Raw genomic sequence first — 21746 nt, forward strand, 5'->3', positions numbered from 1 at the left:
AGGAGAGGGATCAAGAGGCTGCTGAAGAGTATGGGGAGCCTGCCTCTCCTACTGAGACAAGCTCCCCTCCCCCCTTGTCTCTAAGGATTTGCGGAGTGATGCGTAGGATGGAGCAGAGATTGGAGATGCCCAGACGCAGTTTGAGACTGCTTGGGAAACATCTGGCAGAGGAGGAGCCTTAAAGGGGGTAGAAGGCAGGGACCATCAATCCTGGCAACTGCTCCAGAGGGCAAGACCTGTTGCTGAGTGTATGGTTGTTGCCTTAAATTAACTTCACTGGCTCTGCTTTTTCGGCTGTCCTGCATCTGACTCCAGCCCTGACAAGAGCAAACAAAGGGCTCCCACCCAGAACGATCCCTTCATTTGCCCCTGTCCCCTCCTAAGTACATGGAGCGTAATTTACCTTAAGCAATATTTGGGCATTGGGTATTTGTTTTGAAATTGTGGATTTGTTTGCTGCCCTGGGCCCCTTCTGGAGGAAGGGCAGGATATAAATCCAATACAGTGGACGCTCGGGTTGCGAACGTGATCGATGTGGGATGCACATTCACAACCCACAGCGTTCGCAACCTGCAGTCTGCGCACATGCGGGTTGCGATTCAGTGCTTCTGTGCATGCGCAAAGTGCGATTTAGTGCTTCTGCGCATGCGCGACTGCCAAAACCCGGAAGTAACCTGTTCCACTTCTTCCGTGCGTCAGCGGTCCGTAACCCTAAAAAACACAACCTGAAGCACCTGTAACCCGAGGTATGACTGTACATAAAATATCGCTCCTAGCAGGCAGTTGTGATAATGCCCCATTGCACCCCAACCAGAGATTCACACCCTACCTATTTCTCTTCATGCTTCTTCAAAGGTTCCTTCATTACATACAAGTTTGTGCCGGGCAGAATTCGTGGAGTTGCCTTGCAAGCCTTGACTTTCTTCAATGGAGCTGGCTGCATCATGGAGGCTTTACTTGTTCAAGGAGCTTACACCGCCTCACAAGGTAAAACAAACTTTAAGCTGAGTGAAGATGGGTGCCTTCCTTCCCTCACTCTCTCCCTCCCCACCCAGCACTGCTCTCTCAGTAGGGATTTTTGCCCACTTCCTATTGGCTATTGACTTCCATTAGACGCACATAACAAAATCTAGCTGCCAGCAGTGTATTGATCTCTTTTTCGTGATTAAGGTAGGTCACTAAGTTGCAGTCGGATTCATCAAAATGTAATGAATCATTCCTATTTTGATAGGTGGAATAATTAGTGTGGGTGGCATTTATTTATATATTATACAGGACTTCCTTCTCTTCCACTTGGAGAATGAGCTAGGGATTCTCGGGTTACACTAGAATACCAGAGCAGGTTTTTTCCCCTCACATATGTATACAAAGGATATTTATTTGCCAAATAATTGTTTAAACAAGAGTAGAGCTAAGGATGAGCAAAATACCAGAAATCACATTCTTTTCTTAGAGCTTCTTATGAAACCTAAAACTACCCTGAAGGTGTATTCAGTCTGGAGAGGTGCATTAATTTTACCACTCTTACATTATTTTGGATTCATTTATTATAGACAATTCTGATTTAATTCATTTCAGTTGCATTTCTGTGACCAGGGATGCTAAAGTTGAGAAACTAAGCCAGTCTTCCTGAGCCTGGTGCCTTCCACATTGGTAGGGGACGTAGTCCAAAATAGTATTAGTAGTCCTAGACTAAAAACTAGAAAGGATCTTTGCAAATTCCTAAGTGGAAAGGTTTTGATCTACACCTCTTGGGCACAGTATCTTCCAGGTGTTCACCATCCCTGAATGCTGACTGGGGTTTATGGGGGGTGAAGTCCAACAAAGTTTCAACATTTGGGGAGCACAACAGTGGGTACCCCTGTCTTCCTGTGCATATTGGATCTTCGCTGCCGAGCAAATTTTGCACATCTCTGAATATTGCAGCACAATTCTTAGTACTTTGGGTGTATCAAAATGCACATTTAAATATGTATTTTGAGAGGTGGGTTTTTTAACAACAAGAAAATGCAGCTTAATGTAGAAACACAAGCTCTAAAAGTGGAATGGAGATCTTTACTAAAAAATATGAGCATTAAGCATCGCCGTGGTATAGGAGGACAGGTGGTGTTAAGAACCTGAGAAGAGCTTGCTGGATCACTCTTTCAACTTGGTTTATGTTAAAGTCACTAATAATATGAAGTTGGCAAGGGGTGAGGTCAGTTTGGAGGATACCCTGAGGGTGCAAAGTGGGGCTGGCCTTCTGAAGAGAGTCCTGGCGGCTGCATAGAGAAGCCTGGAGTTCGTACATTTCAAGAAAGTAGTAATATCTATGCTGTAGGAGATTTCCACCAATCATCTGCCAACTTTGACCCTTCCCTTTAACAAGAAGTGTCCATCGCATTGCAGTTTAGCAACTTGAGAGTCCCCTTGCACATCTCTTTCAGTTTCACTCTTGGTTTACAGCAAGGACGTCTAACTCCCAAGAGACAGCGTAGACAGACATCTACTCCCGGGGGGAAAACTTGCCAGTGATCTACCCATTGGGGGGGTTGTTGAGCTTTTTTTAGGGGAGCAGGTCAAAGTTGTAACTAGGGAACTAGACCAGACTTCCTCAACCTCGACCCTCCAGATGTTTTGAGACTACAATTCCCATCATCCCTGACCACTGGTCCTGCTAGCTAGGGATCATGAGGGTTGTAGGCCAAAAACATCCAGAGGGCTGAGGTTGAGAAAGCCTGCATCAGACGCAGGGAAAGACTGAGGGGGGAGGAGCCATGATTCTAAACAACGCAAGCGATAAGGATCCCGTGATCAACCACGATCATCCGGGGATCCACCTGTGGTTTGCGGTCGTCCGGTTGGATAGCCCTGGTTTATAGAATTTTTTTTTAAAGCTACTAACAGCTTTTTTAAGTTACATAGCTTTTAGAGGAGCACTGTCTCTTAAACTCTCTGGATCATCTTGAGATGCCAGAGTGGTTCCAGGGAGTTGGGTTGCACTAACAAAGGAGGCAACCCAGAGTTTACCTATTTTTCACACGGTGGAATGTTAGAGGAGACGATGCTCTGAGAGTACCAGGTACTGTTTGTATCAAATATCTGTTGATACGCTATTATTTTTTAAATGTGAAGCAATTTTTGTGAAGCCGCTGCCAGCATTTGCCTCTTGAATCACCCATTTGACCTGCCTCTCTAGCCAACCCTGCAAACTGGCCATCCACAAATTTAGGAGGAAAACTGTTGAACTTTTTTTTCTCTCTCTCAAGGCAACATACTTATGGTTCTTCCGTTTTATCTTACCAACCCCCAGTGAGGTAGGAACAGAGGAATCTGCCTTATACTGAATCCATACCATGGGCCCATTAGGTCAGAACTGTCTACACTGGCAGGGACTCTTCAAGATTTCCAAGCCCTACCAGGAGACACCAGGGGTTGAGCCTGGGACCTTCAGTTTGCAAAGTGTATGTGCTACCCCTGAGCTATGACCTTTCCTCAGCCTAGGGTAGGGTAGGCTGAGAGAGAAAAGGAGGAGGAGAGGGAGTCTGGCATGGTCACCCAGTGAGCTTTGTGTCTCTGAGTAAGGATTTGAACCTGGGTCTTCCTCATTCCTCTAAGGGACATGGGTGGTGCTGTGGGTTAAACCACAGAGCCTAAGACTTGCCGATCAGAAGGTCGGCGGTTCGAATCCCTGCAACCGGGTGAGCTCCCGTTGCTCAGTCCCTGCTCCTGCCGACCTAGCAGTTCGAAAGCACATCAAAGTGCAAGTATATAAATAGGTACCGCTCCGGCGGGAAGGTAAATGGTGTTTCCATGCGCTGCTCTGGTTTGCCAGAAGCGGCTTAGCCATGCTGGCCACATGACCTGGAAGCTGTACGCCGGCTCCCTCAGCCAATAAAGTGAGATGAGCGCTGCAACCCCAGAGTCGGCCACGACTGGACCTAATGGTCAGGGGTCCCTTTACCTTTACCTTCCTCATTCTAGTACATACCGCTCAACTGTCCTGATTTAAATGGGGCACCCCAGAATTAACGCCAGCTTCTGATTCTCCCCCCCCCAAAAAAAAAATTGTTTATTTGATTTTACATATTCAAATTTACAATCATACCACACCTCCCATAAGTACAAGATTTCCACAAATCTCTGGAATTACCTCCTCCCCCTCTGTGGGTCCCATTGTCAAACCCTTTCTACTGCATCTTTGATAATAATAATAAAATTATATCTCCATTGTATCCATAGTTCTTGTTACATTACAAGTGTTATTGCGGGCCCGCTAACAATTTTAACTGTGGTCTCCAAGGTAACTTGTAAATTTCTCCTATTCCTTATTAAAATTTTTGTCTTCCTGATTTTTCCAGTCATTTTTGCCATTTCAGCATAGTCCAACAACTTGATCTGCCATTCTTCTCTGGTAGGGACTTGTCTTCTTTCCAACTCTGGGCTAGCAGCATCCTAGTTTTAAATTTTGATATGTTTGGGATCTTATGGCTGCTGTTGGTTTTGCCAACTCTATGTATTCACTTAGCTTATAAATCCATTCTTTAGAAGGTATTGCCTCGGTTTTCCGTTCGCTGGCTGAAACTATTCTAGCTGCTGCTGTGGCTTATAAAATTTCTTTTCTTATTCTGTGGGATATCACTCCCTATTATGCCCAGTGTATATGCCTCTGGTTTCCGAGAATGCTTTTATTACCTTGCACTTCCACCACATATGATAGAAGGTGCCTTCCTTTTCTTTACATTTCCAACAGATATTTGTACACTCCAGCTTCTGATTCTTTCCCAGGATGTCCCATTTGGGCTCCTGCACTCTGACACAAGTCAGTTGGCTCCTGCCAGAGCGTGGGACCAAAAGACATGTGTTTTGGGTTCCATACTCTCTCTTTGGGCCTGTGCATTGCTCCCTTCTCTTTCTCCTTCTCTGTGCCATGTGGCCCAAGTGGCGCCCACTTCCAGAAGCCCCACCCCTATCAAAACTTCACCTGGAAGCAAAACAAACCCTGCAGCCTTCATGTGGCCACCCACATGAATGGGAGAGAGAGCCAGCGAGCAATTGTTGGGACAAAACAACCAAAGTGATGACAGCAAACACAGAGGCAGGAGGAGTAGTGAGCCCTGAGGGAGGAGGGATCTGAGTGACAGGGGACCCAAGTGAGAAGGGGTGGCTCTCTGTTAATAATAATAATAATAATAATAATAATAATAATAATAATTTTTATTTATACCCCACCCTCCCCAGCCAAGACCAAGCTCAGGGCGGCTAACACCAAATATAAAACAATGGATTGAAACACAACTTCAAAAAACAAGATTAAAATGCAGCCTCATTTCAGCAGAAACTCTAAAACTTTTTTGGGGATGAAAACATCAAGTCTTCACTAAGGCCAACTATCCAGACTGGTCCTACGTGGGCCAGAAAAAGCCAGGGAAGTCCCCAAGTAGGAGTTCCATCACAGAAGGAAAAAGGAAAAAAGAAAGAGGGGGAGGGGATCAAGTTAATTCCAAGCCAAAGGCCAGGTGGAACAACTCTGTCTTACAGGCTCTGCAGAAAGAAATCAGATCCTGCAGGGCCCTGGTCTCATGAAACAGAGTGTTCCACCAGGCCGGAGCCACTGTTGAAAAGGCCCTGGCTCTGGTTGAGGCTAATCTGACTTCCTTAGGGCCCGGGACCTCTAGAGTCTTGCTATTTATGGACCTTAAGGTCCTCCGTGGGGCATACCAGGAGAGGCCGTCCCGTAGGTTGAGCTGTCCAGTGGGAAGGTAGGGTCACTGAGGGGAGTGGATGTAACTTAGGAGGAAGCAGAGAGGCATTGGCAGAGGGTGGGTCATTTAAAGAGTGTTGAGTGGCCCAGCCATGCTCCTATTTTCATCAGCAGGATGTTGGAGGGTATGCTAGTGAGACAGTGTAACTGACCACTGAGGAACACTGTCCCTGGTGTAAGAGTTGTGCCAGGGAAGTGTCCCAAATCAGACCAGGCTAGCAGCTAGTTGTCCTAAGAGCTGCTTATGCACCATCCATTTAAAGCACTGTGATACGTTAAACCAGTGATGGCCAAACTTGGCCCTCCAGCTGTTTTGGGACTACAACTCCCATCATCCCTAGCTAACAGGACCAGTGGTCAGGGATGATGGGAATTGTAGTCCCAAAACGGCTGGAGCGCCAAGTTTTGCCATCACTGCATTAAACAGTCATGGCTTCCCCCCAAAGAATTCTGGGAACTGTAGTTTGTTAAGTGTGCTGAGAGGCCCCTTTTCCTCTTCAAAAGCTACAATTCCAGAGTTCCCGGGAATCCAGGGATTGAACCTGGAAACTCCTGCATGCAGAGCAAATGCTCTCCCACTGAGCTATGGCCCTCCCCAAACAGGGGAAATGTGTTTGGGGCAAGAAGGATCAGTAACTGTGGGGAAGTGTTGTCTTTGAATCTGCTTTATGGCAGGCTTTTTAAATATCTGAGAATTTATGTCCAACTCCCCACTCACTTTTCACCTTCTTCTCTTTCCGATACCTGATCGCTCCCAACTGTTTTCACCCCTTTTCTTCCCCCCTACCTTTAAATTAATTTATCATTTTTACTGCTCTCCTCTTTGCTAAATGTTAAGGTCAAAAATCTCCCCAAGGTGCCAATAAATTGTAATGCATCCTCTGCCATCTGAGGTGGGCGTAGCGAGAGCGGGCGTGTGTTGCAAATGTTACGTGTTAAGTAATGTTAATGTGGTGCCATTTTGCTGCTCTGCAAATGTGTTGAGTCACAAGATCTTTTTCATTCATTCTTTCTTTATTTGATGCAATTAAGGACTCTTAACACCTATAGGCACTTCAGAGGGAAAATAAATTTGAGACAGAGAAGCCATTTGTGCTTTCAGGTATTGCAGTACATGCAATACAGTGTAATTGTTCAAATGTTGGGCATGGACCCAGAAGAACTGGGTTCAAATCCTTGCTTTGCCATGAAGCTCATGTTCAGGGGCCAGTCAGCATCTCTTAGCTTAACTACCTCCCTTTGTTATTGGAAGGATAACATTGCAACCTTCCTAGAGTGTTTTTCTTCCAGCTTGAATGAGTCCTTGAACTCTGATAATGCATTTTGCTGGCCTGGGTGTAGCAAAGACAGGAGTGTGCTGAGCGCCTGTGTACAAAATTTACATACATTGCTCTGCCCACTTTTGTCTCTGTCCTCACCCACCACTGGCATGCGGAACCTGGAAGGTCACGCAGAAAGGAATGCAGCCCTCTTTCTTACTTCGCGCCTTGTACAGGTCAAGGAGACATTCAACCAAACATGCAGAGGGAAAACTCTCACAGAACTACACAGCCAGTCAGGTTATATATTACATCTGTGAGGATTATTTCACTGCTGGTTTCTAACCCACACTTCCATCTGCCTGCCTCCTACCTCGTTGACTTTAACACTAAAAGAATTAACCCTTGAGCTGCACTTGTAATATCTTTGCTGTTGCAATTCTAACACCAATTATCTAGTGCAACAGTAGGCTCTCCCTCACTAGAGGTCTTCAGGCAGAGGCTGGAGACATATCTGTTGGGGAATGCACTGGCTTTTCCAGCCTAGAGCAAAGAGTCCTATTAATTTAAGTGGATCTTCAGTGCAACTAACTTTGTTTATACCTGAACCATAGTAAACATAAATACATTACTCATGTTGTTGGTGGGAAAGGACAAGGCTGAGTGATAAACCAAAGGCCAATTGAGAACGACCTTTTGGAGCACCACCAACCTTCAACCACCCTCCACTTGCCTGCCTTCTTGCAACCAGCCCAGAGAGTAGCACTGCCTATAAGCTTCCTCCTCCTTAGTCTCACTTTTGATCTTGTAGAATTCAGCAGGGGAAACGATGAGCGGGAAACTAGAATTACAATGTCATTGGCTCTGGCGCCACCTACTGTTCATCTCCCTACCTTCCACCCTACCAGTGGAATGGTCACCAGCCACCAGTGCCAACAATTAATTCATGCATCCGTGCATTACAGTAAGGCTTACAGTTAACTCTATGTTGGTTGTCCTGCTACAGAAGGGATGCTAGCAAGTTGTCAAGTCTCCCAAGTCCATCCAACGGGTCTGGCACTCTGGTTTGGGGATTGGAACCCAAATTTCCCAGATCGACAATGGCGCAGAATTTCGAAGAAGGATATTTCAGCCTCATTTGCATCCCGTAGCATCTTGTTAGTCTAGAGTTGCATTTTTGCTGGCAAAGTGGGTAAGATAGTCACCCGGCGCCTTAAGTGGCGTTAATCATTTTTTAAAATGTATCTATGAAGGATGGTGTGAATATGATAAAATAAGACTTCTTGGGAATTTGATGAGTGCAAACAGATGACGGGTGACAGTGATATTTCAGTACAAGCTGGGGAAGTGGATTTCTTAAGGCTCTTTCTACCTCCCTTGACATTTTAATGAGACACATGACAAAACCTATCCCCCTGTGCTACTTGTTATGGAGAGAAGTTTTTTTTTTCTAAAAAGTTGCAGTGCAAATATGTACATTCGGGTTTGGGTTGGAGGTTAGGAGTGAAGGAGACTGTCCTGAACCAGTTCCTTTTGACTCCATCTTGCCTCAGTTATAAGAGCCCGGTTACGTCCATGCTAGGCTTTTGGGATGCCCTGTACATGGGGCAGTCTTTTAAGACTGCTCTGAAACTTACACTGGTACCGACTGCAACTGCTTGGGTGCTTGTAGGGACCAGATGGCATACCAGGTACATTTAGGGTTGGCATATTTCCGAAAGTAGTTGAGATTTTTTAGGAAGACCCCAAATGCGTTTTTTTGTTTGACTTGCCTAAGATCCAGGATAAAGCACTGCCTTTCAGAAATTCCCTACAGGCATCAATTCTGCCTTTGAAATCCCAGTAATGTCTGAGAAAATCTGGACTTATGGCAGCCCCTGGACATACACTGGCCCCTGCTTTTTTCTGCGTCCAGTTTAAATTTCAGGGAAAGGTTGCAACTCCATGGTAGAGAATCTGCCTTGCAAACAAAAGGTCCCAGCTTCAAACTCTAGCTTCTCCAGGTAGAACTGGGAATGTCCCCTGTCTGAAATCTGCAGAGCCACTGAGCTAGATGGACCAATTGTCTGAGTCAGTATAAGGCAGCTTACTATGTTCCGGTGCTGCTGGTAACCTTCAATGCCCTAGACAGTTTGGGACCAGGTTATTTGAAGGATCAGCTACACCCATATGAACCTGCCCAGGTATTACAATCAATCTCAGAAGCACTCTGCATGGGTGTACCAAAAAGATCCATCAGATTATAGACAATGCCCTTTCAGTGGTGGCCCATATCGGTAGAATTCCATCCCTAAGGAAGTATATGTGGTCTCTATTTTAGTGGGTTTTAAGAGGCTCCCCATTGCATTTCATAGAATCATAGAGTTGGAAGGGACCACAAGGATCATCTAGTCCAACCTCTTGCAATGCAGGAATCTTTCACCTAACGTGAGATTAAGAGTCTCATGCTCTACCAACTGAGCTATCCTCTGGGCTACACCTAAATAATATGTGTAGTGCTGTGTATTGTGTTAGCTGCTACTGTTTAAAATCTTTATAATGTGTGGAGGGTTTTTAAAAATGAGAATATGATTAACATTGTTTTTATGTTCCATTTGGGTGTGAGCCACCACTGATAGGCTTTACAATGACAGGTAAATTCTGAAATAAAAAATACCTATGTGTGATGGTGATCCTCTCATTCAGTCTCTGATGGATCCTGGCTACCAGCATTTTCCTAAAGTAGAATTACATGGTTGCTGAAAAGCCAGATTGGTTAAAAATGAGATCAATATTTTAAAAGATTATTATTATTATTATTTTGAAAAGATAACAGAAGGAAAGAGGGGAGAAAGCCAGATTAAAAACATTGCCATCTGACATTAACGGGAGGAATATTCCATCAATCCTAACTTAAAAGCCTAGATTAATATAGGAAGTCAATATGTCCAAACATGTCTAAATCAGACTGGCAATTATAAGCCTTGTATTCAAATGTAGAAAGGGCAGTGAGATCTTCGGACGACTGAGTAGTGAATGGGTGGTTATTTGTCATTCTAGCTTTGCTGTATATGTATCTTTGCCACCATAAGGGCAAACAGAATCTACTTTTGTTGTCCGTCTCTTAGTCCCCACGTCGCAGGGCTATGATTTAGGAGGATGTGAACATCCACCAATATCAAGGATTCTTCCAGAGCAAAGTTAATATGAACAATACTTGTTGGCCTCTAGTTGACTTTAAGAAACCCTTCAAAACTTGAGTCAGGGGTCTGTTTCTGATATACACTTCCAAGCATATGCATGTCACTTCCGCCCATTCTTATAAACATTTTGAGACTGTTTCAAATACTTTTTGTGAGCTCAAAGTGAGTCTGTAACAAACAGGCTTCACAACTTGGTGTCAAGATTCTGCCACTTTGCTCACACATCCCAAGCCCTTGGGCTTCTAGTTCCCATTCCTAAACTTCAACTTGGGATGGACTGGGCATCTAAAGCCATCCTATTTTCATCTTATTGGAGCTTAATTTGTTGACTCTTATTTGTTCCAGTGCATTGGATCTGTTCATTGTATCTATTTTGTGTGCACTTTTTACATAAGATATCCATGTTTAACATAAAATATACACACTTTTCAAAAAAAAGTACATGCTTCCATGTACATTAATGCAAAATATGTATTTTTGAGCATGACTTTGATGCATGAAAAATGCATTGCAAAATCTGGAGGAACATGTGATCTGACTGGAAATTGCCTTCTGATCCACTAGCAGTTGTCAAATCCAGTCAGTCCACAGCAAAGAGTGGATCAAACTATTTCCTCCCTGATCCCTAATTCTAGCCATTTTCTGTTGAACTCAACAAAATGAACTGTGTCTAAGGTTGGGCAAATCTGTCCATTTCAATTCCTCTCTGCTTCTCATTTTTGCAGTCTTAAATTCAACTCTCTGCATTTCTGCAGCAATCTTTTTTAAAAAGAAACACCTTTTGAACATTCATCAGTGCAAATTTCTCCTAATGGTCACATGTTTGTATGCAGTATTGCCTAATGCACACACTTTCCTGCAAGCATCTTCCCCCAACATAATGCGTTTTTGTCTTTTATGCCTTTTGTTGTTGTTGGAGAACCATGTCGCAAAATTCAGAAGTGTGCAAATTTCAAAGGCTAGCTGTGCTTCACTTTGCATATTGGTTTGAGAAATGCAACTTAAGTCGCTTCTCATTAATATGCAAACAAAAATAGATTTTCCCTCCCACCCATAAGCTGTAGCACAGGGACCCATATAAAACCCTTCCTTGACGTCAGACACACTTATTCTCTCCTCAAGTCCTTGCAGCCGCTGGGATGTGTAAAATGAAAAGCTGCTTGATTATGAATGATGGCTCTAAAAGTTTATAAGCTACTAAAGGGGGAAGTATATAGTTCCTAGGTGCTCAGTCAGCTGACAGTGTTAAATGATATGTTTTAAACCTAGCTCTGGGAGTTCGGCTCAGTCTGTTGCATCTTTGAGGAGTAAGACAAGGGGAGTAGAGGAGGAGGTGCGGCTGTTCTGCTCCCTGACAAATGAAGGCAGTTTTTGTCTGAGGAACTGAGCGAGAGCAAACTCTGCTGACACCCAGCTGGCAACTGACAGCTTATTCTTGTTGATCCAGTGGAGGAAATTGCTTAACAAAGTTGTGTTTGCGGTCGTCCAAGAGAAGGGCAGAAACATCTCACCCCACGGGCCCAGCTGCTCTTATACCTTAACTCCCAGTTTGGCCTTTCAAAAATATTGGTTGCAATGTTATAGAATTGTGGAGTTGTTTGACTGATATATTTGTGTTCCCTCCAAACCTGTGGTTTTTATTTATGTAAGATGTGAGTCTGTACTATAAGGAACTGTCTGGTGGTCAAACTAGTCTGTTTGCTAAGTTCATGGCCCTAGTCCAGCCTCTTAAGCATCCTTTGTACATGTCTAAAGAGCTGGTAAGATACTGGGAGTGTTGCCATAGAAACAACCAGGTAGTGATGCTTCCAGAAGGACAGGGCAAGCTTGCCCCCTTCCCCTTCACTGAATGGAAGATACATCATGAGGATTATCTAGGTTCATTTGCAGCTGGGAAGAAACAGAGGTTTGATTTGTGCAGAAACGAGAGCTATGACTTTGGGAACTCACCCAGAAATCAAATGAGGGACCAAGATCTGTTGGAGAGTTTATGATGTGAGCTCTCCTGTCTTATACATGTGGGCATGGAGTTGAGGGTAAAACACATATCCATAGACAAGCGTGCGTTATAACTCCAGCAAAAGATCCTAAACCTCTCAGCGGTGTGTGTATCAACATACATGAGTGCTGGTTGCACACATGGGAATCCATATACACACTTGTAACATGATGCTCAGCCTGTATACGCATGTCAATAAAGTCATATATCACAAAAAAACTCCCAGTTTGGTCTTCATCACGAACTGGTGTGCAAAACTGATTTGCATGTATTTTCCAGCAAGAGGGGACCCTCCAAAATCTCTCCTGGCTCTGAAGTCCCTCCACACCTCGCGTGACAAGTGGGGTTGTATGTACACAAACATTGTACACGTTATAAAAGAGGAAGCAAAGGGAAGCCCCTCCAAACCTACAATGATGCGCTGTGTCTACCACAAGTAGTGGAGTGGAAACTTGGTCATCATTCCTAACTTTACTGTGCTTACCACTGCAAATGTTCCTGTATATTGAAGATGTCATTTGATTCTCCAACATGGTGCCCGTGAGCACCATGCTGCCATTGGGCCATGTTCCTTGACACCTGCTAAGACCTCCCATGCATGCTTAGGGGTGCCAGAGAGAAGATCTTTTTGAAATAATTTTTATTTGATTTTACAAATACAAGGTTATAAAAATCCAAATATAAGTCCATATACAGAGATTCCTCCGAATCTCACAACTTCCCCCCATGGGGTCCCATTTTAAACATTTACAACTGCATATTCTTCCATACTTTAACTTTTAAATCACTCCATACAGTGGTACCTCGGGTTACAGATGCTTCAGGTTACATATGCTTCAGGTTACAGACTCTGCTAACCCAGAAATCTTGCTTCAGGTTAAGCACTTTGCTTCAGGATGAGAACAGAAATCATACTCCTGCGGCGCGGCGGCAGCAGGAGGCCCCATTAGCTAAAATGGTGCTTCAGGTTAAGAACAGTTTCAGGTTAAGAACGGACCTCCAGAACGAATTAAGTACTTAACCCAAGTATCACTGTATAGTCTGTGGCATTTGTTACGCTACAAGTGAAATGAAAATCCTGCCAATGTTTCCATCTGCTTCCAGTGGTCTCTTAGATAACTTATAAATGTTTCCCATTCTTTTGTAAAGTTTTTATTGCCTTGGTTCCTGGGTTTTCCTGTCAGCTTTGCCATTTCAACATAGTCCATCAGCTTAGTTTGCCATTCCTCTCTGGTAGGGACCACCTCTGGGCGAGAGAGGATCTTGTTGTGTGCTCTTTGGTACATACATAAAAGCACTTCACAGGAAGCAAATAGCTATTCTTATCAGTGTATTTTTACTGCCAGAGGAGAGGCACTTGTGGGATTTTCTGCTCCACATACTGGACTTGGGTATTGCATATGCAGACCTGGGGGACACCATTTGCAGCTCCATCTCTGGTAACAAAATATCATAGGTCAGCCCTGGGGGTTTTGTGACTAGGGCTGGGGTTGAACTGCTTGTTCTGCCCCAGTTAGCTCTTGCTGCCAGTTAGTCCTGGGTTCATTCACCTGCCTCCATCCTATTCCTGTCCTATTTCATGCTGTTCCTTTGTGTCCCACTGTGCAAATTTTGTGCGCACCATTTATGTATATGAAGAAGAAGAAGAAGAAGAAGAGTTTGGATTTGATATCCCGCCTTTCACTCCCTTTAAGGAGTCTCAAAGCGCCTAACATTCTCCTTTCCCTTCCTCCCCCACAACAAACACTCTGTGAGGTGAGTGGGGCTGAGAGACTTCAAGAAGTGTGACTGGCTCAAGGTCACCCAGCAGCTGCATGTGGAAGAGCAGAGACGCGAACCCGGTTCCCCAGATTACTAGACTACCGCTCTTAACCACTACACCACACTGGCTCTTTTAACAAACTTTCTAACACACTCTCCAATACAATATGATTTTTTTAATGGAAAAGCTTTTTTGTGTGTGTGGAACGTATGTAAATCTGTGCACACATTTGGGGCATCAAAAATGCATTGCTGTATCCAATGAGGTCATAGACTTGGAAGGGACCTTAAAGGGCATCTGGCCCAGAATGCATAATCTTACTGGGAGTTACATTCTGATACGCAAGAAAGTTGGGAAGCAGTGTGCATAATCTTACTGGGAGTTACATTCTGATATGCAAGAAAGTTGGGAAGCAGTGTGGTCTGTAAGAAGCAGACCACACAATTCCAGCCTCATCGCTATTTAACTTCCTTCCGCAGGGCCTGTAAGACAGAGCTGTTCCGCCTGGCTTTCAATATGAACTTAGCCTGATCTTTTATTCCCCTTCCTTCCCTCCCCCTCCCCCTTTTTATGAAGATTACCCGCTCTGGGATCCCACAGCTAATTCTCCCCCGGTCTCCTCGCTGGCCCAAATAGGACTAATTTAGCCAGCTAGCCCTGGTGATCATCTAATGTTTATTGGATGGATTTCCCCCCTAAATCGATTTTTGAATTCTGAATTTATTGTTATTCATGTTTTATACTGTATTTTGTTGCATCAATTAAGTGTTTTAAATTTGTTGTTAGCCACCCTGAGCCCGGTTTTCTGAACCGGGAAGGGCAGGGTATAAATAAAATATTATTATTATTATTATTATTATTATTATTATTATTATTATTATTTGTGATGAAACATGCATGTCATTTGGCAATCTCATGCTTTGTGATAAGGGACCCTTCTGAGGTTTGAGGGTACCACTCTATTCTGCCTTGGTCAGACCACACCTGGACTAATGTGTCCAATTCTGGGCACCATAATTTAAGAAGGATGTAGACAAGCTGGAAGGTGTGCAGAGGAGGGCAACCAAGATGATCAAGGGTCTGGAAAGCAAGCCTTATGAGGAGCGGTTGAAGGAGCTGGATATGTTTAGCCTGGAAAAGAGGAGACTGAGAAGAGATATGATAGCCATCTTCAAATATCTTGACACTCTACACTCTATTTTTCTGATGGGTTTCTTGGAGCTCATCTAAATACAGTTTTTTTTCTTCTTTCCCCCCCAACAGGTGACTGGTTTCCAAATATTCTGAATGAGGGTAGACTGGAGTGGTTTTACTTCTTTTTGGCCTCACTAATGATGATTAACACTTTAGGCTTCTGGACCATCTCACACAGGTAAGTCCTTGCATATTGAGCACATGAAATCTTGACGCATGGTCGGACCAGCCTGAACAGAATGAATATTCACATATGATGCTGCATTTTCAGACAGGTGCTTGATATCTCTCTTGGAGGGCCTTCCCCAAGTTCCCAAGTGAGAAGCCACTAGAAAGAGAGAGGGCCCTTTCAGTGGTGGCCCTTCCTGATGGAATTCCCTCTGCAGAATTACCAGCAAAAGAAGAATGGCAAATGAAATTAATAGACTATGCAGAGTTAGGTCAATTAACAGGAAGGATTCGAAACCTGCGGGATCAGAGATTCTTAGAGGACTGGAGCAAATATTTGAATTATTTGAAAAGCAATTGTGATAAACAGATTACGCAAGTAGGACTGCAAGAAGTTCTGTAAGGAGGACTTTGTGAAATATTGCAAGGAAGACTTTCAAAAGAATTATTAGTTAAGGACAATTAAAAGTAATAGAGAAATTAAGAAATGCAGAACAAGTGATAAAGAATGGAAAATCTTCAGAGGTTCTTGACAGAAGTCTAAAATATTGGGGACATTTAGATTTGAAAGGAGAATGAAACAAGATTTGGAATACCCCATAGGCCTTACTTTTAAGCACGGAGGTTTGGCTGGAAGGAATGTGGATGCTGTTGGGTTGGAGCTTCCCCGAGATTTGGTTTTCAGTACTAAGGACTATCAAAAAGACTGGCAGAGGGTACATGAGAGAGACTTGAGAGCCTCTGATGTAAGATCTCCGGGCTGAGGGCTTCTTGAGATTGATGGACTTATGTTGGGGACTGAAACCGGGAAGGGGGTATGGGTGGAATGGAAATTGGGAACTCAAAGGGTATATAATATAACTTGTTTTTTTGTTTTGTTTTGTATGAGAGTTGGGAAATTTGTGGAAGGGGTGTTTTTTTTCCCGACCTTAGAGAAATGTCTTAAGAATAAGTATTGATATATAGGTTTGGATGAGAGCTAAGATTGGATAAAGTAAAAGTGGTTTTTGAAATAAATTAAATTATTTAATGAAAATAAGGTTGGAAGAATTTGCAGAAATAACGATTTGAACTAGAATACAAAAATGGGAGGTGCGAGGAGGTCAAGGAAATAAGTAAAGGAAGAAAGTGATGCAAAGGTTTAATCTGTGTTTTTTTTTTCTTTTTTGTGAGTATATTTTCTTTTTTGTTGTTATATTTTTCTTGTATTTTGTATTTTTTTTGTTTCTCTTTGTAATTCTTAAACTTTGAATAAATATTATTTTTTTAAAAAAGAAGTCTAAAATATTGTGTAAGATAAGAAGTTAAATGATTGTTGGAACTTGTTTGTTTGTGTGTGTGTGTGTGTATGGAATGCCCTCTGTAGAGATGCTGGCCTGGGGCATGCAATCCAGTCTTTTAGATGCTTTTAGGTAATTTCAGTTACAATCTATTGAGTGCTTCATGCACCAAACATTGCCTTTGCTGCGAAGGATGCTGGTTTCAGCTGCTGTGTTCTACATTGATTTGGGGTTTTCACATTCTTGTGCTACAGTGAACAGGGATGAGAAACAGAGCCGAATGGCCCTGAATACACAGCTGTATCAGACGGGCTTAAACAACGCCTTTCAAAATAGGCTTAACACAAACAGAAATAGGGGCTTTCTTCGCATACAGGTCCCTGATATCCCCATCTTAGGTACCAGGCGAGCAGCTGTCAGTCACAATCCTGGGATGGCTAGACCTTTGGCGTGGACATGAGGCAGTTCAACATATTGGAGGCCCTTCTTCATGTGCCTCTTCCACAAGAGGTCCGGAGGATGGCCTTTTCTTCAGTGGCTCCTTGTTTGTGGAATGTTCGCCCCAGGGAAGTTCGCCTGCCGCCTTCATTATACACCATTAGGTGCCAGACGAAAATGTTTCTCTTCAACCAGGCCTTGGGCTGGTTGACATCCAATGCCCTTTTAAATGTATTGTGGAAGGGAGGAATGTTGCTTTGTTCTTGTTTTTATTGTGTGTTTTGTGTTTTTATCTTGTCTTTTTATGCTGTGAACCACTCTGAGATCTTGGGATGAAGGGCAGTATACAAATTTAATACAGTGGTACCTCGGGCTACGAACTTAATTCGTTCTGGAGGTCCGTTCTTAACCTGAAACTGTTCTTAACCTGAGGTACCACCTTAGCTAATGGGGCCTCCCGCTGCCCCTGCGCCAACGCCACCCGATTTCTGCTCTCATCCTGAAGCAAAGTACCCAAGGTACTATTTCTGGGTTAGTGGAGTATGTAACCTGAAGCGTCTGTAACCTGAAGCGTATGTAACCCAAGGTACCACTGTAATAGTAATGATCGTCGTCGTCGTCATCATCACTCTTTCCCTTTTGGACTCTTGAAGGCATTAAACATGGCTGGTATACAGTATTACATTGTACTTCAAATGTCTTTATATGCTAAAAGCTGCCCAGAGTGGCTGGGGCAACCCAGTCAGATGGGCAGGGTACAAATAATAAATCATCATAATCATCAAAGGAGATTTAATTTATTTTTGCTTTGCAGGTACACTAATCTCCAGCAGGACTACGACAAAGGATTCAGAGGGAGTCTTCTTCAAGAGCAACTTTTACAGCATGAGAAATCGCTGATATTTTATGACAGCATCCTGGATTGCCCCTCTCCTTTGTCTCCCGTGGAGACTCTCCTGTGAAATCTTCCTCTGAAAATGACTGGTTGGTCACACGGCGCAGTCAGTCACCAGAGTATTGTCTGTCAGATTTTAATGATACATTCCTGTCTGTGTTTATGAACTGACTTAACAATAAATGGATTGTTGTTTCTCCTTTTCATGTCCTCATAAGATAGATAATATTTGAAATCTCAGCGAGAGCATTCAGACTTCGGCCCCGATCCTTAGCTTTCCATATGCCTAGCTCCCTTTACTGAGACACTCCAAAAGGTGCATTGTAAGTGGGCAAGAGGAATACTTACAACTTTGTGCTTCCGTGTGTGTGCAAGAGTTCACTCTGAAAATGATGTTTGCAAATAATAAAATCTCTTGCATCACAATGCTGTGTAAGTTTCCTGTTCCAGAAGGTTGGGAATCTGTGTCTGTTGAGCAAAAAGTCCAGGCGACTGAGGCAGAGTAGTAAGGGGTAGGAGCATGAAGTAGTGGTAATAACACTAATAATACATTCGAGTGGCTGATATGTTTCGCAGCAACCACTCCAACCTGTGTTTGCTGATGGTATGCAAATCAGCAAGAGGAAGACGTCCACTTGTGCATGAGAAGCAGCAGGAACATAGCTGGGGCTGATGGAAGATGTGGTTGAAAATACCTGGAGGATACTAGGTTGGAGAAGGCTGTAGCTGAGTGTCAGGGACCGTGCTGAGGAGGGTTGCACTGAGAAAAGAATGTTTGCAGCCACTCCCTCCTCCTGACCCTGAATCTTCCCAGGAGCAGGAGAACAGTATAGATTGGGAACAATGGTTTGCAGAGGGGCACACCGTATTTTTCTGTGTATAAGGCTAGGTTTTTTCCCTAAAAAATAATTTCAAAAATTAAGGGGGTGTCTTATACACGGATACATCTCCCCCCATTTTCTTAAATCTGAGTCCCCCAAAATAGGGGGTGTCTTATACATGCGGGCGTCTTATAGAGGGAAAAATACGGTATTTCAGAAGGCAGAAACTGGGAAATGCTGGATGGGGAACAGCTAGCAGAAGGAACACTAGAAGAGAGAGAGTTTACAGATTCACAGTCTCTGGATAGTATCCAGACACACCCTCCCCCAAAGTCCTGGAGAGCTCAGAAGGTTTCAGAACAGAAAACACAGCGGCTCCAAGCTCAGATTACAAGAAGTAGGAGTGACATATATTAATCGGGATGGAGGGGGCAGTGAAAGTTTCTAACTGGGAAGAAGAAGAAGAATTTATTATTTATACCCCACCCATCTGCCTGGGCTTCCCCAGCCACTCTGGGCATCTTCCAACAAAATATTCAAATACAGTAATGCATCAAACATTAAAAGCTTCCCTAGACAGGTCTGCTTTCAGATGTCTTCTAAAAGTCTGGTAGTTGTTGTTGTCTTTGACATCTGGTGGGAGGGCGTTCCACAGGGCGGGTGCCACTACCAAGATGGCCCTCTGCCTGGTTCTCTGTAACTTGGCTTTTCACAGTGAGGGAACCACCAGAAGGCCCTCTGCACTGGACCTCAGTGTCTGGGTAGAACTCCTTTTCCTTTGTTCTGCTTATCTACTGCCATGGGGGAGGAAGCTGATACCCCGAAGCCTGACACTGAGGGTCTCATGCTTCCTCTTCCCATCTTTTCAAGTCATTATGTAATGCCCAGAGCCACTCAGAGACATTTAGAAGAAGAAGAGTTTGTATTTGATATCCCGCCTTTCACTCCCTTTAAGGAGTCTCAAGGCGGCTAACATTCTCCTTTCCCTTCCCCCCGCACAAGAAACACTCTGTGAGGTAAGTGGGGCTGAGAGACTTCAAAGAAGTGTGACTGGCCCAAGGTCACCCAGCAGCTGCATGTGGAGGAGCGGAGACGCGAACTTGGTTCACCAGATTATGAGACTACTGCTCTTAACCACTACACCACACTGGCTCACACTGGATTTAGAACATTGAAAGCAATGGAAATGGAAACCAGCTCTGTACTGGACTGCAGCAAGAGGATAGCAAGGTTTCACGTGCCTCTTCCAAACCTACCTGAAGATGCCAGGGAATGAACCTGGGAGCTTCTGCATCCACAGGCAGGTGCTGGAACCACTGAGCTACAGCCCCACACTAATCCAGTGCAGCTATAGCCATTATTGAGTGACCACAATCCAAACCCAAGAACCAGATGCTAAACCCTTTCATCCTGCACAGCAAAGCAAACTGCATTAAACACACACACACACACACACACACACACCCTGTAAATTACCAAGCCTACTCTGAATGAGTTAAATGTATCTGCTGGATGACATTAAGAAGTGCTCTTAAAAAAAAAGAATTTGAACCATTTCCCAGGTACTATGAGCAAGATAAAGCATGTGGGACATTGTTTCAGGTAGAATGGGGGGGGGGGAGAGAAGAGAGATCAGTGGCAGGGATTAAGCTATCCATCTGTTGAGTTTGCACTGATGATGGAGCACATGCTCTCCATTGCAATGAGATGCGTTCAGAGAGCATTTTTCATTTCCACTGCCTAGCAACAAAGTCATTCAGCACCTGCAATAGTTTAAGCATTAAGCATAATTGGCTTTGCTTGACATAAATCTGTAGTTTTGTAAATAAGAACAGGGTAGTCTCGTCGTCATACCAATTAGCGGAAAGGAATGCTTTCTTGATGTCTGCTGTTTTTGGAGAGGGTAGATGGGTCTCTTTATTGAAAGGATTGCTCGCAGACAGCGCCTGGTGTTGCTGAAAGTTTGCCAAAGAAGCTCGGAGAGGTGACCCGAGGCTTCTCAAATGACCCTAGGCCAAAAGGAGAGGATCCTTTGTCTCTCTCCACCAATGCTATGGCTATATTCATGTCAGCAAAGTCTCTCTGCTTCGTGAGCATCCGTCCCAATTCGTTCGCACAAAATTTCTGCAGAGGTTATGCAATGCTAGTTTCAAATGTTGGTTACTTCACATGTCTCCCACTTGGATATGCCATCATTTTTCTTTCAGCAAAATATCCTCTTCCTTTTTAGAAAGCAGATTTGTTGCACTACAAGGGCTGTAGTGCCTTTGCTATTTCATTATGAAGGCACACGCTAGCACATGAAGGTCAGTCTGAATGGGTGACAGCAGCAGTGTAGCATGGGGGGGCACAGGGGCGGTTGCACAAAATTGTTAGGGGTGCAAATTTTCAACACCCGGTGCTGCCTCAATACAGCTGCATGCTTCCGTTGCTGGACGTCGCTGAAAATGGCTTTTCCATGAAACCAGAAACTGACCTCTGGACAACAGAATGACTTCTCTGATCTCTGTGACTGTGATCTGCTGGGTGACAGAGATGCTGTTAGGCAGTTGAATGTGTCTATTTCCCTCCCTCCCATCCACCACCCTCAGCGTGGCCCAGGGCATTGGCACCCCATGTTTCACCACTGGGTGTCAATTGGAAAATAACTGTAGCATGATACTACTGAGATGAATGTTGCTGTGTACTCTTACCTGGTGCAGCTTCTATTCTGTACCTAGGGTGCTTTGGAGACTTAAGTATTTTGGCCTTTTCTTAGACCAAAAAGCTTTTCAGAAGAATGTAAGAGCAGCACAATCTCCATAGCTGCTCCTCTTCCAACTTCATACAAGGTATTGATATGAGGGACATAAGAGCCCTGCTGGATCAGACCAAAGGCTAATCTAGTCCAGCATCCTGTTCTCACAGTGCCCAATCAAATCATCATCATATTATTATTATTATTATTATTATTATTATTATTATTATTATTATTATTTTATTTATTTATTTATACCCTGCCCATC

At 43.8% G+C, this 21746-nt stretch overlaps 1 protein-coding gene across 1 annotated transcript in view; it reads left to right on the forward strand.

The window, feature by feature from the left end:
• SLC15A5 (solute carrier family 15 member 5) overlaps positions 1-18460 on the forward strand; it is a 49183-nt gene extending 30723 nt beyond the window's left edge. Inside the window, exons 8-10 of the mRNA XM_079992658.1 lie at positions 856-987; positions 15209-15317; positions 17840-18460. Coding sequence (XP_079848784.1) covers positions 856-987; positions 15209-15317; positions 17840-17987 — 389 coding nt within the window. The 3' untranslated portion in view covers positions 17988-18460. The remainder of the gene's footprint in view (positions 1-855; positions 988-15208; positions 15318-17839) is intronic.
• The last annotated feature ends 3286 nt before the right edge of the window (positions 18461-21746 follow it).

The sequence above is a fragment of the Podarcis cretensis genome, assembly GCF_951804945.1.
Source record: "Podarcis cretensis genome assembly, chromosome: 10".
Lineage (NCBI taxonomy): Eukaryota > Metazoa > Chordata > Lepidosauria > Squamata > Lacertidae > Podarcis > Podarcis cretensis.